This window comes from Aulonocara sp. 'chitande type north' Nkhata Bay, linkage group LG19 (genome assembly GCF_057382095.1).
Source record: "Aulonocara sp. 'chitande type north' Nkhata Bay isolate Kocher_YH1m ecotype deep benthic linkage group LG19, A_spYH_male_GT1.1, whole genome shotgun sequence".
Classification (NCBI taxonomy): Eukaryota; Metazoa; Chordata; class Actinopteri; order Cichliformes; family Cichlidae; genus Aulonocara; species Aulonocara sp. 'chitande type north' Nkhata Bay.
In genome coordinates, this window is record NC_141362.1 from 5019997 (window position 1) to 5034637 (window position 14641).

The 14641-nt window shown below is 38.8% G+C and overlaps 1 protein-coding gene and 1 long non-coding RNA gene across 2 annotated transcripts in view; one reads left to right on the top strand and one right to left on the bottom strand.

The window, feature by feature from the left end:
* Positions 1-11765, top strand: part of sptbn5 (spectrin, beta, non-erythrocytic 5) — a 70332-nt gene extending 58567 nt beyond the window's left edge. Inside the window, exons 80-81 of the mRNA XM_086274842.1 lie at positions 9739-9935; positions 10416-11765. Coding sequence (XP_086130968.1) covers positions 9739-9935; positions 10416-10570 — 352 coding nt within the window. The 3' untranslated portion in view covers positions 10571-11765. The remainder of the gene's footprint in view (positions 1-9738; positions 9936-10415) is intronic.
* LOC147306354 (uncharacterized) lies at positions 5375-8489 on the bottom strand. Its single transcript, XR_015126456.1, has 4 exons — positions 7700-8489; positions 7171-7323; positions 6720-6809; positions 5375-6146 (listed from the first exon to the last, which is right to left on the bottom strand). It is a non-coding gene; the product is annotated as an uncharacterized LOC147306354 (long non-coding RNA).
* Positions 11766-14641: the final 2876 nt, after the last annotated feature.

The window sequence follows — 14641 nt, forward strand, 5'->3', positions numbered from 1 at the left end:
TTCCCAGAGTCAGAACCAGACACGGAGAAGCTGCATTCAGCTTTTATGCTCCTTATATCTGGAACAAACTCCCAGAAAGCCTCAGATCAGCTGAAACACTCAGTTTATTTAAATCCAGGTTGAAGACTCACCTGTTCTCAGCTGCATTTGAATAAAGCACCAAATCCACACTTTTAAGCTTAAATTTCAAAACTAACATTTTAACTACTGATTTTATCTACTGTTCTGATTTTATCTGTTTTGATTTTATATACTGTTTTGTTTGTTTGTTTGTTAATTAGTTAGTTAGTTTGTTTGCTTGTTTTAATCAATTTTAAATCATGCTTTTTATTTGTTTTTGTTTCTAATGTCTCTGTAAAGCGCTTTGAATCACCTTGTTGTTGAATTGTGCTATACAAATAAACTTGCCTTGCCTTGCCTAGGGAGGACACAACTTCCAGATTGTGTGAGTAAAATCAGGTTTTTTCTCTTTGTCAGTTTAACAGTTTCTGTTGTGCCCGTCACTGTTCCCTGTCTGTTTTCTTACCTGGTTCTTCCTGGCCTTGTACTTTCTCTTCACGTTCCCCTCTTTCTTCTCTTTGGACTGACAATCATACACAAATAGATTGTATTCAATTAGATGCAAAAATTACATTATTATATAAAAAAAACTATTAAGATCACTAATAAAAAGTCCTCTCTCAGTGTACTTTCAACCGAAAGGCAAATAACCAAACCACATGAACATCTAATAAAAGATATAAACATTAAAACACTGATCCAACATTATTCTTGATTAACGGATCATTTGATTTTACACTTGTACCTGAATGTGGCTCCTTTTTTTGAAAAAACTTCCTTATATCCATTATGAACTTGGCTGTCTCTGTACACACACACACACACACACACACACACACACACACAACAGGAGTTATAAGGTTAATGGGCATTCAGTCAGTTAGCTAGTTAGTATCCATTTCAAACAGGACAGTGGTAACAACAGTAGGCTGCATTCAATTATAAGTTTTAGATTTTAAATAAGCTGTATAAATTTTCAATGGGAGCAACAGGACGGTCAAATGTCGCTGATTTTACTACAGAGCAGGACGGATTATAGGGTAGCAAACATCATTGGAAAACACGTTTTCAACACTGCAGGTTACCTGGTGTAATGTTTTTCAGCTAAAAAGAAACATGGCCTGACTCCTACCTAACTATATAAAAAGTAACTTAGGGTTAAATGCAGCTAATATGTCCTGTTTTAAGCCAGGCACTTACCCCTCCGCTCCGCTGCGTCACAGCCACCATCGCTCTGGCAGAAAGGGTGCTAGAGCCAGAGCAGGGGAAAAACGAGCTGTAACAACAAAGTTCTGTATGCTTTTTATATTTTTAGTAGTGTGTCACACAAACAGCAAATATTGTCAAAAAAGTAAGACATCTTTGGGGGTGCTTTGATTCAATCGCCCCTGCTGTTAACTATCAAATTAGTCTATGCTGGTCAGCTAGCTAAAAGTTTTTATGTTAGCAGCCTAAATCACAGGCTAACATTAGCATTTGTTAGCCAGTCAGGATGGTCTGAGGCTAAAACTAGAGTTAGTGTAACTTTGCCTGAAACCCTTTAAAGTCTTCAGTAGAGGCAACTGTAAAACATAGTTAGCTGTCATGTTAAATTTAAATAATAATCTAAATAATATGCAAATGTACTGTTTATAAGATTGGGGAAACCTGCAGTCAGCTGAGACTGAAAAAGTCACCTGGATGAGTGACGAAACGTTTCTCCCACTGAAAACGCTACGTCCAGATGAACAGAATCAACTTTTGGAGATTTACTTACCTGAATGATTGAGAATGCATCAAGACGATGACAGGGAAACTATTTCAATTCAGTTCAATTTTAATTATATAGCACCAAGTCACAACAACAGCTTTATATTCTAAGGTAAAGCCTCTACGATAATAGAGGGACAATGCCCTGTAAGCAAGCACTTGGCAACAGTTCTCCCTTTTAACAGGGAGAAACCTCCAGGAGCACCGGGCTCAAGGAGGGGTGGCAATTTCATGGGTTGGGAGTGAGCATTGGAAGACAGGACTAAAGACTAAATTGATCAGACTAAAACATACTCTTTGTGCTATCTGTCCACCTTCCTGGCTTGAGAACAGTAAAATATTACCTCTAATATACTTGATAATAGATATCTGAGATTCTATAGATTCTATATTCTGTAAATCACAGGTTTGTGCTAAATGTCTGTTTGTGTTGAGGACCAGGTATTGCTGAAAAAAATCAGTTCATGAGCTCCAAAGTGCTGGTGTACTTCTTCATTTTTCATAAAGTAAATTAAAAATATAACTTGTCCAGCTCCAGATGGACACCCTGTCAGAGACAATAGCACTTTCCTATGGCACTTAATTAAAAGCAGCTTTCAGCGACAATAGCCAACTGTGGCCACAAGATGGTAGTAATGTAAATGCTAGGTGCACATATTAATGAACATGCAAGGAACTTTATGACAGTGCTGTCTGAGCTGAAAGGAGAGAGATCGCTTTACTTTGGTACATTTTTATTGAAGTCTATTTTTAGATTTGACAGGGCAAAGATTCAGTTATTACAGACCTCCAAACCTCTTGTGATCTTCAGGTTGGCTCAAGTATGTAGCGAGCTTCACCTAATATGCTTCCATGGCCAAGCAGCTTTATCCAAACCTTACATGGTAAAATGGTCTGTATTTGTATAGTGCTTTACTTGGTCCTAAGGACCCCAAAGCGCTTTACACTATACGCAATCATCCACCCATTCACACACACATTCACACACTGGTGATGGCAAGCTACAATGTAGCCACAGCCACCCTGGGGCGCACTGACAGAGGCGAGCACCAAGCACAACACAAAGTGTCAGATGCACTGGTGTAAAGCACCTCTATCGATCTCTGAAGCAGTGGAATACCTGATCTCTTCTCTGTCTGGTATGACAGTGTGAGCCGGAAGAACTGCACATGTCTGACAGCATTTTGCCGTGTGTGACCTTTCCTCAACCTCGTGGAAAGCCTTCACAGCAGAGTTCACAGCTGCAAAGTGTGACCTGACATCATATGAAACCCTATGGATCACACAAGTTCATATGTACTACTATGTACATATGATTTGGGGATATATAAATAAAACTGAATTCAATTGAAATGAAATTGAATATGCGTGTAAAGGCAGATGAGTGATTACTTTTGGCAATATAGTAAATGTCACCTGCCTTAATAGCGAGGTATTTTCAGCCAGGACATGCAGTGGCATGAGTAAGTAGTGATGTGACCAGCTAAGGATTCAAATAGTTGTAATAGTGAATAAACTGTCTTAATTAAAGTATATACATCAAGATAATGATAATATTAACAAACATATGAAACAACAAAGTCTTCATTCAGATGACATTAAATCATCCCGTAGTTATCCTGCTATGAGCTTATTACAGTGTTCTGTTGAATAAATAGGATTTTCTCTCTGATATTAAAAGGAAAGCTGTGCCTCATAATAGTTTGAGGTACATTTATTTAAAATTAACAAAGTATTATTTAAAAACTATTTATTTTAGCTGTGTAAGCAGCCATAACATTTCTGCTTTGGTCCTGTGAATTCTGTTATTAAATTAAGTTGCTGGAATGGATAGAGTCCCTAATACAAAGCATTACAGGCATGGTTTTCGGGGTCAGAGAGGACGGTTGTCAGTCACACGTGTTTGATGGAGTTTCAGGCTGGAATGGTTTCCTTCAAACTGTGTAAGATAATTTGACTTTGACTTTCACATCTACCTATTCACACTGTGCACTGTGGGGACACTGGGCACCTCTGAGGTGGGTGAGAGGCCAAAGAAATGAAACTCCCCACCAACAGGATTTTTCTTTAATGAGATACTTGGACAAGGTGAATTACATTCAGCGGGCACACAATAGTGGAAAAACACACGGTGGCACAGGACACAGCTATGGCTCTATTCAGCCGTCATGCATTGCATCTGCTTTCGTTTGCTGCATGGTGATGAAATATGGAGCACTGCAGTGACTGCATGACTACAGCAGTCACAAAATACACTGACGAAGGGATTTCTGTGGGACAGATTGAGTACGTTTATTTAACAGGTACAGAAATTGACATGTAAAAAGGAAATGCTGTGGTTTTCACAGCAGTTAGTGGTGGGGTTATTTGTTGAGGAACTGAATGCTAAAGTCCTGAGCTCAGACTGGGATTGTTGTTTTGAACTGTGGACTAACCAAAGACTATTTTAAAAGATCTGGATGTAGTCTTTGGTCTAGATCGTAAATCCTATTGAATAACAATTCTTTACAATTCAATATCTGTAGATATTGTCCTCGTGTTCTGAGATCCATCTGCTTACTCCTTTCCAGCCTTATCCTCTTTTCTAATATGGCCACGTCTTTCCCCAAAAAACATGATAGTAACAGCCCAAATGCCAGACTTGAGGCTTCATAATGGTAGTCCACAAAGGAAGGATTGTGGCATGGAAACTGTGTGCTTGCTGGATAACAAGATATAGCTTTTAAATTAAATAAACTTGGGTTTTTGTTAATGCTGATTTGTTTTCCTAGTATTTGCCTGCTTCAAGGCTTTGTGTTAAGCTACACTGAAAAAAATATGTTGTTGGATTTACTTAATTCAATGGTGGACATTTGTTGCACACAGATGTTTTGCTTTGGCAGCAACTTAAACAATTGAGTTAAATTAACACAATTTATTCATGTTCAATAAACCTGTGCAATTTGTGTTGATAAAATGTGACTTAAACATGTTTTGATGAAGTAATTTGAGCTCTTGAAATATTTTAATCCTTCACAATTTTCTCACTTTATCCCAACACCATTCAATAACTTTTACCCAATACTACTTGGTCACTTAAATACTACATGTTATCTTCAAATTACATTTTGCTATTATATTCTAGTATCAAATACACAATTTTCAAATGGAGGCCTTATAACAGATTATATTGTCCTCTTCCAAGATGGTTGCTGGCATCCACCAGTAACCTTTCAAAACAAAATGTCTAATTTCACTGCATTGACAGTAGGTAAAGAATTAAACTGACATTACTCCACTACTGAATCTACATAAATCAACAGTTAAATAATGTCAGTTCTTCCGTGTTCTCTGGAATCAATCACAGCAAAGAAATTAGACTCTTTCTTTTGAAAAATGTTGGGAAAGAACAAATCAAAACATTCTATTTAAGGCCTCTGACGTCAAGATTCAGTTAAACAACAATTATAACTAAACAATTTGAGGTAATGTTAGTTTCCATTAACATTAAATTAGGTTACTGAATTGGCAAACACCTTCCTATTAACATTACCCATTTTACCCCAATAACTAAAGAAATTAGCACTTGCAGGTCAAAACCTTTATTCAAGAGATGCAAAAATAACATTGATACAGTGACTGTCAAAAATTACAGCACTGATCATACTGTGACATCTTGGTTCAAAACAGCACACTTAGAAATATTCAACGTTCCTTACTTCAACTGAATGAAACTGAAAATACCATTTCACACGGCCCATATGGGATATTTAGACTGCATAACTGTTCATGCTACATCTCTTCACTAGTAAAAGAAAGAAAAAATACAAAGAGAAATTTAAAAATGCTGCCAAACAGAGAACTTGTACAGAGCAAAAGGAAAAACAAACAACAACAAAAAAACGGCTCGTCCTCATGGCAGTTGCAGTGTATATAAAAATGAACCCTGCGATCTGTTCCTGGAATTGAGCTTCAAAAATGCAGCAGAACAAGTGTGAGATTTAAATGTCTTCTCACCTAGAGCTGGTCACCTCACATGCATAACAGTGAGCTTTCGTTGCAGGAGCAGTTTTGTCTTAGTTGTGAACTTTTCTTGAGAGCTGAGTTGCTTCCAACTCCATTACCACCCTTTGAATCACCTCAAAAGTGTAGCAGAGTTGTGATGGGTAACTCATATTGAAGGAATAAAAAAGGTCCAAACAGCATGGCTACTGCAAAGGTCACGTTATCCAGATCTTGAAGAACTACTATACCCTCGATGATGATGCCAACATCAGAAAAGTCATTGCCTGGTGCATCCTCTGGAGACAGATGTTCATTGTGGTTTTCTCAATCTGTGCAGTGGCCTCAGTCAAGTCCTGGTTAAACACAAAACATTTTTTTAAGATTCCCTTTTAAACTCATCTCTTTTGAATCTACCAGTTCTAATGTTAGAGTAATTTAAACCAATGCAAGCAACATAGTAAATAGCTATAGCCAAAGAGTGGCCTGCCATGCTGCCATTCATGGTCTAACAGAGTTTCTAAGAGAGGGTGAAAAACACAATTTTACATTAGTTTTTGTTAGAAAGACACCGGCCCATCAGAAATCCAGGTTTTGTCACTCAGAAGATGTTAGAATTTAGACTTTCAGCCCCACAATTTGGTTAGCTGTTGGTCTTTTTTTTTTTTCAAACAAAAGCTAATGTAAATATTGGTGGGATTTTCCTTTGTTCACTAGAATGACAAATTTAACGTTTTTTCACACTGATGTGACCCCTAATACAGGGGTGGGGCCTCAAGGGCCGGTGGCCGAGTTCACTACCAGGCCTCATGTGAACTTCAAATTATTAAAGAGGACTACTAGTCCTAACCAGTCCAATGAGGATCAAGTGGATAACTGAATGCATTTTTAAATGTTGCAAAGCCACAATCTACTCATAAAACACTCACCATGAACTCCTGCACCAAGATGTTGCAATTGTCTTTCACACAGATGCGGAGCACTTTGATGAGGGACTCCCTTCGAGCATTAATGTCATCCTAAAGTATTATAACAAAGAAAACAGAGATTTGTGAACTTTTCAGTAGCACAGAAGAAAATGATCCCAGACAAAAACTTAAACCAGTCAACATGCAACACCAGCATCTACAAAGCAATATCAAAAGTTCCTGTTTGACATCAACTTTATGGATATATAGTTTCCAGAACATTTATTTTTTTAAAAAGATCAATTTTTCTCAGTGGGCCAGTAAATGCATGACGAAAATTATGGCATCCTTTCGGTGGAATCAGTACTCACAGGTAATAGTTGACTGTTTCAATGGATGCAGCATAAAAATCTTTTACTGACCTAATGCAATACATATACACTTTGTAGTTAAAGAATTTTAAAGTTCTTACTGTCATTATGGCAGCTACATCCTTTAGCTTTGTGCCCTGTTCCCCCGATCACTTTGCAAACACTTTCAGCAGACTGTCAGAGAGAAACTCAGCTCCGTCAGAAACCTTGACTGTAAAGGCATGGTTGGGATGCACTGGAATGCTGCATTTCATCTGAAATGACATAAAATTATTTTGAAATAACAGCAGGCTCTGTGCTTGGTTAATAATCAGTAATGTTTTGTTGAATAAAAACTGTGTTTCCAGATCTTATGGGATTAAAAAAATCCAAAGATGTTTATTTCTGATTTGCAACCCAAGAACCCACAAGTTACAACCTCATTTTAGTTCAAGTGTGCATTAATGTGAGTCCAGTAATCACCTTTCTGACAATACATACAGGTATAAGTTAAACCTATGGCAGATTTTGGATTTCTCAGTTGTATTAATAGGGTGGTCTATTTGAGTATGCATGCACCTAATAATTATAAAAAACCTATTATAATTAAGTTACAGAAACCTTAAGCGAAAATAGAATATACTTTCTTACCATAACACCTTGAACCCACAATCCATCAGCTGACTCCTGGTGAAATGCAGAATAGATGTGGTCTCTCAATGTGCATCAACAAAAACAAAAACAAAAACAAAAGGACAGCAGGTGAGGGCAGGAGGGGTAGGGATGTAAGCTAGCATAATACCGCTGATGATATTAGCTAAAGCTGTTCAATGTCCAAAATCTCACTAACACCACGGTGCAGTAAATACACAATGTAACTGAAGAGTCAGTTGACAAATCTATTCACACAGAAAACCAAATTATGTTATGAGTGCCTCGCAATTAGGTTTAATGTGATATTACGGCTCTTGTGCCAAAAACAAATTCAAATGAAAAAGCGCCAATTCTTTGACAACAGATAAAACAGCAAATAAGCTAACGGCTCTTTTTTAGCATGTTACATGGCGGCACTTTAGACGTTTAACTACATTTGGCTGAAATATGGTAAACATTAATTCAAAAAATCAAGACATACCAAAAAACGTAGAGTTGGCTTGACTTGACTGAGATGGATGCATTTTTTAAACCACGATCCAAAGCCCGCGAGATGAAATCACGCGTGGTTTCACGAGATTTAACGTTGCTATCTTATTGACTTACTTCACCTGAACATGATATGAACAATTTAATACACCCTTTCTGCATATCATGTAGTTTTTACACTATATAGTTACATTTATCTTTAAAACATGAGGCAATTGTGTTAAATACATGCAAGATGCTTACATAAATCCAAGAGATGGCCAGTCCCTTTTTTTCAGTGTAGAGTGACCATGTAATATCCTAGTCCTGTCAGCCAAAAATTCACAGGATTTCTAGAGCATTCACAGGATTCCAGAACTAGATGTAATAAAAATGTAATGCATTATATAGTATATAATTGAGGCATAACATACTCAAAGTATAGGCAGTACAAGCACAAGCACTGGCTGGCGCCTCTCAGCAGGCTTTCAGAAGTTAGTCAGGTGGAAAGAGAAGAAGGAATTGAGTCTTCTAAGGGAGCGAAGCCTTAAAGAGACAGGTTGTTTCAGAGGATGAACCAGGGGCTGACTGTAGGGCTAGTCAATGATAAATAAGGAAGTAAGGATTTTTTTTTACCTGTCAGCCTGAAAGGCTTATGGGGATATTGTTCGTACCCTGCTGGGCGGCCAGGCAGATATAGGCGAGAGGTGTGGATAATTCAAGAATGACGTGATATAGGATTTTCAACTTATCATAGGTGCATCTACTCAAAGTCTGACCTTCAATTTATTTGATTTGGTTTTTTTTAAAAATCTAGCACCAAATCACAATAACAGTCACTTTTATATGTACCCTACCATAATACAGAGAAAAGCCCAACAATCAATGACCCCTGTGAGCAAGCGTGTGGTGATGGTGTTAAGAAAAATTTAACAGGAAGAAACCTCTGGCAGAACCCGGCTCAGGGAGAAGCAGCCATCTGCTGTGACCAGTTGGGGGGTGATGGGAAGGAGACAGGACAAGAGGCATGCTGTGGAAGAGAGCCAGAGATTATTAATAACTAATGATTAAATGCAGAGTGACTTCTAAACACATAGTGAGTGAAAAAAAATGTGAGTCAAGAAAAAACCTCCACCTGACCTCAAAAACTTGACCTGAAAGTCATATGTCAAGGTTTCGGAAAATCTTGTGAACAAGGTAACGCCACCTAGGATTGTCAAACTGCTACTGAAAAGCTTGCATGAGTTTAAATATCCTCTGGCAAGATTGTCTAAAAGTTTTTATGAATGCAATAACTCAAGACATCACCTAGGAATTGTACATTTTTACCATATATGAGGCTGAGGGGTAGCACTGGTGGCCACCAGTATTTTTTTTTTGAGTGGCCTCGCAAGTAGAGACAGAAATGACTGTAATAGTTAGCCCTTTAAGTAGAAAGCTTGTATCTCAGATCTCCCCCTGAATGTTGCCAAAGACTAGTTTGAGAATCATGTAAAACAGTTACTCAGAGTCGCATGGAAGGGGTATAATAGATACACTAAAATTAAAGATGACTTGTTGCTACTCAGGAGAGCGTCATCTTTCAACCTCAGTTTGGAGAAGCTGGCTGAGTCTCCAGATGATTCCTCATCAACCAAACCTCTCAGCAGGAGAGCTGAGAGCCTGGAGAGACAGTTATCCTCAGAGGGCCAACCTCCACCCAAACCTCCCCATACCTACTACAGCAGACATAACTATCCTGATGGAGGGGAGGTCAGGACGGCAGGTGAGACGTCACAGCAAATTTAACTGGTTTTCAAACTTGTCTCAGTCAAGTTTCAGCTTCTGTCCCATGAGGGCCAAGAAAAAGGATAGACTGCTGTAAAATGTGCATTTAGAACCATGTTATGTTAGGCAAGTGTTACACCAGTGCCAGCTTATGTGCACACTGACTTTCACAGGATTTATTTGCACATCACTGCAGAAAACATACCTTAACGTTTGTTCCACATGGTTACACACTGTTTCAAGGATGGAGTTCATTTCCAGATATTGTTAATGCACGCATATTACAGGTTTCAAATGGAAATGCAACCTTGGAGTCAGAGTTGCTGAAGATTTTATCAACGCAAACTCCTTTTTTTCATTTTGTCAATCATTTGGATTTGTAATCCATGCATTACTATAGTTTTTAACGAAGCACTGAACAGCGCTTAGATGACTTCTATGTCAATAATTGGCCTGATTGTGACTTGATGCACTGCAGATCCACAGAGTCTCCAAAGCCAGCCGTCAGTGCCTCCTCCTGCTTCTCCTGACCCCCAGGACCCGCCAGCTGTGAGCCCCCAAGTAATAGAGGACCCTGTGAACAAAGACAAGCCAAAAATGAACGTCTTCAGAAAGTTTTTTTCTAAGAAGTAACACTTTGGTTTCCATCCATAAATCTTGTGATGCTGTCCATCTCAGTCTCGTTTCAGATTTGGAATATTTTTGTTACCATCAACAATAAGGATACAAAGTCTTGACATGACTCTGCATGAAGTTTCATAGAAATCACATCATATACCAAATACAGATTTTCTTTTACAAGTACCTCCAGCAAATGAAAGGAGGTTATGCCCAGCACAGACGAAATGATAAAGTAACGGCTCATACCACTACTAGATTTGTGATTGGCTGCTTATTTTCCATATTTGCTGATTATCTGCTAGCAGCTGTGCAACCCACCTCCAGCCCAGCTCCTCTTTTTCATATTGTCTGACTTAATCTGTGCTTCTCTGTACTGTACAGGGTCTTACTGCTGCTCTCCCTGTCTCTGTCATTCTGTGTATACACATGGAAAGGTAACGTAAATAACTGCAAATGAAAATACCATAATCTTCTTTTACTATAGAAGTTCTAACTAAAGTAGCAATCAAATACAAAAAAAACCCCAGCAAAAAAAAACTCCTTAAGAGATTTTTGGAGAAGCACTTTATGCCATGGCCACAGTAAGGAAGGATTTGAAGCAGCCAGCAGGTCAGCAGTTCTACAGACAGATGTTAATGATGTGTTTACATCACCTCTAATGAGAATCTGCTCTCGGCCTGATCCCAAACAGTTTAAAGTGACTCCATGTGAAGACTTTGACTGCACGACATGATCACTACTTTATCAAAATTGACACTTGCTCTCATACAGAATGATTGACAGCAAATCAATTCAAGCAAATTTGTCACATTTAACTGGAGAAAAGATTCGCGAAGATATCGTTCAGCAGAGATGACGCTCTGCATTTTCACACAAAGAACTTTGGCTAATGATTCAACTCCATTTATTTATTAATGAGCAACAAATCCAAACATCTCCAGTCTCATTTTCTCCTCCATTCAATCAGATCAATAAGTGAATCAATAAAAATAATGAGTCAGATTGAAACTTGAAGAAATCATTTGGCAAAAGAAATTAAACTCAGTTGAAGTGTTAAAGTGAGAGTCATTCAATAAAACTGAATCAAAAACGTGATGTAACTTCATCATTTATCTGTATCTGTTTCTGCAGATCAGACTTCGACAATGTTACTTATCTTTTTCTGTATTTGTTTGATTGCTCTAAGATTGTTTATTGATGTGTTTGAATTGCTTTAATAAAATGTATCCATGTTTCATTATCAACCATTATTGAGCTCTTTCTCTCACTGGAACTATGGTAACGATTGGCCACATGTTAAAACTTCATCAGTGTGTTGACTCACAGCACCAGTATGTTCACATGTTCAAAGGTCATCTGCCTGGACTTCAAGGGTCACGCAGAGAACATTTGACCATCGTCATCTTAGATTTGAACTCTGTGGCACTGGATTTTGGTGTTAAAGGAGGCAATTTGACTTTACTGAACACCATTTTAAATATCCAAATACTTAAATATCTAAAAAGAAAATGATTATTGCTAAATGTCATGCACCAACCTTTGGGACTGAGAATTAAGCTATTGATGATGTGCCAAAATCTCCACTGGCTGTTTGAGGCTGTCTCCAAAAGCAGTGGGAATGACAACATCTCAGCCACAAAGTGGTTGCCAGAGTAAAACCACAGAGCATGAGCATGCTGAAGCAAATTAATTCTTCAAAATTGCCAATGTTCTGAAAATGTGATCACTACAGACCTCCAAACTTCATGTAGCCTTCAGATTAGCTCAAGAACAGTGTATAAAGAGCTTCGTGAAATGTATTTCCGCTGCAACCAAGCATTATGCAAAGAGTCAGATGAAGTAGTGTAAAGCAAACTGCCACTGGACTCTAGAGCAGTGGAGACGTGGTCTGTGGAGTGACGAATCACGCTTCTCTGTCTGGCAATCGGATGGACGAATCTAGGATGGCGGTTGCCAGAAGAACTGCACATGTCTGACTGCATAGTGCCCTGTGTGATGTTTGTGGAGGTGGTGGTATGGGTGTTTGAGCTGGGCTTAGCCCCTTGCATACCAAAACACTTTGGACAACTTCATGCTCCCAACTTTGTGGTGATGGTTTTGGGATGGCCCCTTCCTGTTCCAACATAACTGTGCACCAGTGCACAAAGCCAGGTCCATAAAGACATGGATGAGCGAGTTTGGTGTGGAAGAGTTGAAGTTGTTGTAGCTGCAAAGGTGGCTGACATCATATTAAACCCCAATAGATTAAGAGTGAAATGTCCCTCAAGTTCCTATGCATGTGAAGACAGACGAGCAAAAACTTGCTTACGTTTTTCTGAATTCTGTTATTTTAGATATGTTACTAAATAGCCAACATCTGTTATGAGTTATTCGGAGCACATTAGTTGATAATATCATTTAAATTTAGTTCCTATTGGCTTCAAAAAACTGACAGCAGGTAAAACATTAACTGAGAAGCTGAAGCCTTTATATGTCAAGTCACATATGAATGTAGTCCCAAAATGTACATTTTAGGTTAAACATTTTTCATCAAGTATTTCCACCACATTTTTGATAAAATATGACAAAATCAGTAGTAGCAGTACTTTATTTGCCAAAACTAAAAGTTTGTGCTTTTTTCCTAGAAGTAGGTGAAATGATCGTTTCAATTCAATTCAATTCAATTTTATTTATATAGCGCCAAATCACAACAAAAGTCGCCTCAAGGCGCTTCATAGATACAGAGAAAAACCCGGTTCACTCTGGCACAGCTGGCTGCCGGCAGAGCCGGCGGGCACGCCGGTGCAGCCCCCTCTAGCTTCTGCTCGGTGGCTACTGGGTGACGCCTCGTCTGGGGATCCTCAGCCCTTCCCATGAGGGTGGCACGGATGCCCCTCCGGTGGTCCTCCTTGGGCTCACGCACTCTGGATGTCTGGGGCCTGGATCTCCATGCCTGCTTCATGCCCTGGGGGACGGGGCTATGGCTCTCTACATCCTCTTGCAGACCATTACATGTGGAAACCATTTGAATACAAGCGCGCTGATCCACACAGGTGTGCACACGGGTGTTCACTATTCGTAGACTTAAATTACACCTTTCTTGGCTGCTACTTCAAAGCACATTGTGCGCTGTCTGTCCTGCGTGCTGCACAACAACACTGAATATTTAGTATTTACTGCTGTTTACACTTAGCTAGATTAATGCGATGGTGTTGTGTTTAGTATGTTGCTTTGGTTTTTTTTTTTTGCTTGTTTTCTATTCTTTCTCTCTCAACAGGTGATCCAGGAGATTTTATTTTATTTTTTTTAATTTATTTCTTTTTTCCCCTTTCTCACTGTCTCTCTCCCCTTCTGTTTTTCTTTTCCTTCCTCTTTCTTTCTCCCTTTCCTATCCCTCACTCATGTCTGTCCCGTCTGTAACAACTGAAAATAAAATAAAATAAATAATAAAAACAAAGGTCGATCAAATGGACCAATGCGGCAATGCCACGATGATCCATTTGGCAAAATAAATCCATTGGGTATCCTTGTTGGTCTTCAGACAACAATTCTGACGGCTAAAGAACCAAATGGGACAGGCAAAAAAAAAAAAAAAAAAGATACAGAGAAAAACCCAACAATCATATGACCCCCTATGAGCAAGCACTTTGGCAACAGTGGGAAGGAAAACTTCCCTTCAGTGATTCTTCTAAATTTAGATCTACATGTTGTGAACTATCCCATGAGTGTCATCTGCTGTGACAATACTCTTCCTACAGTGGCAGTAATATGAAGTGGAATGGCTAAACTGATCATGCCAGTCCCTTGTAAAGTTTGCACTGACAAATTGTGGGGTGGTTGCTCAGAGCAGGTCACCTACTAATCACAAATCAGCCACAGTTCTGTCTTCTTCTTGCTTGGTCTTAATATCAGCACAAAAACAGAGCCCACTTACTTTCCTGCCTCCCCTTGCAGTCAGCTCTGTTCCAGATCTGAGAGTCAGAGTGTAACCAAAAACCTTTTCTTTTATACTTTTTTAAATTAATTCTAAATTATTTCAAAACCTTCTGTATACTCTGGGCAACTGAGCAGGTCAACAATGCAAAAAAGGCATGGCATTTTGGG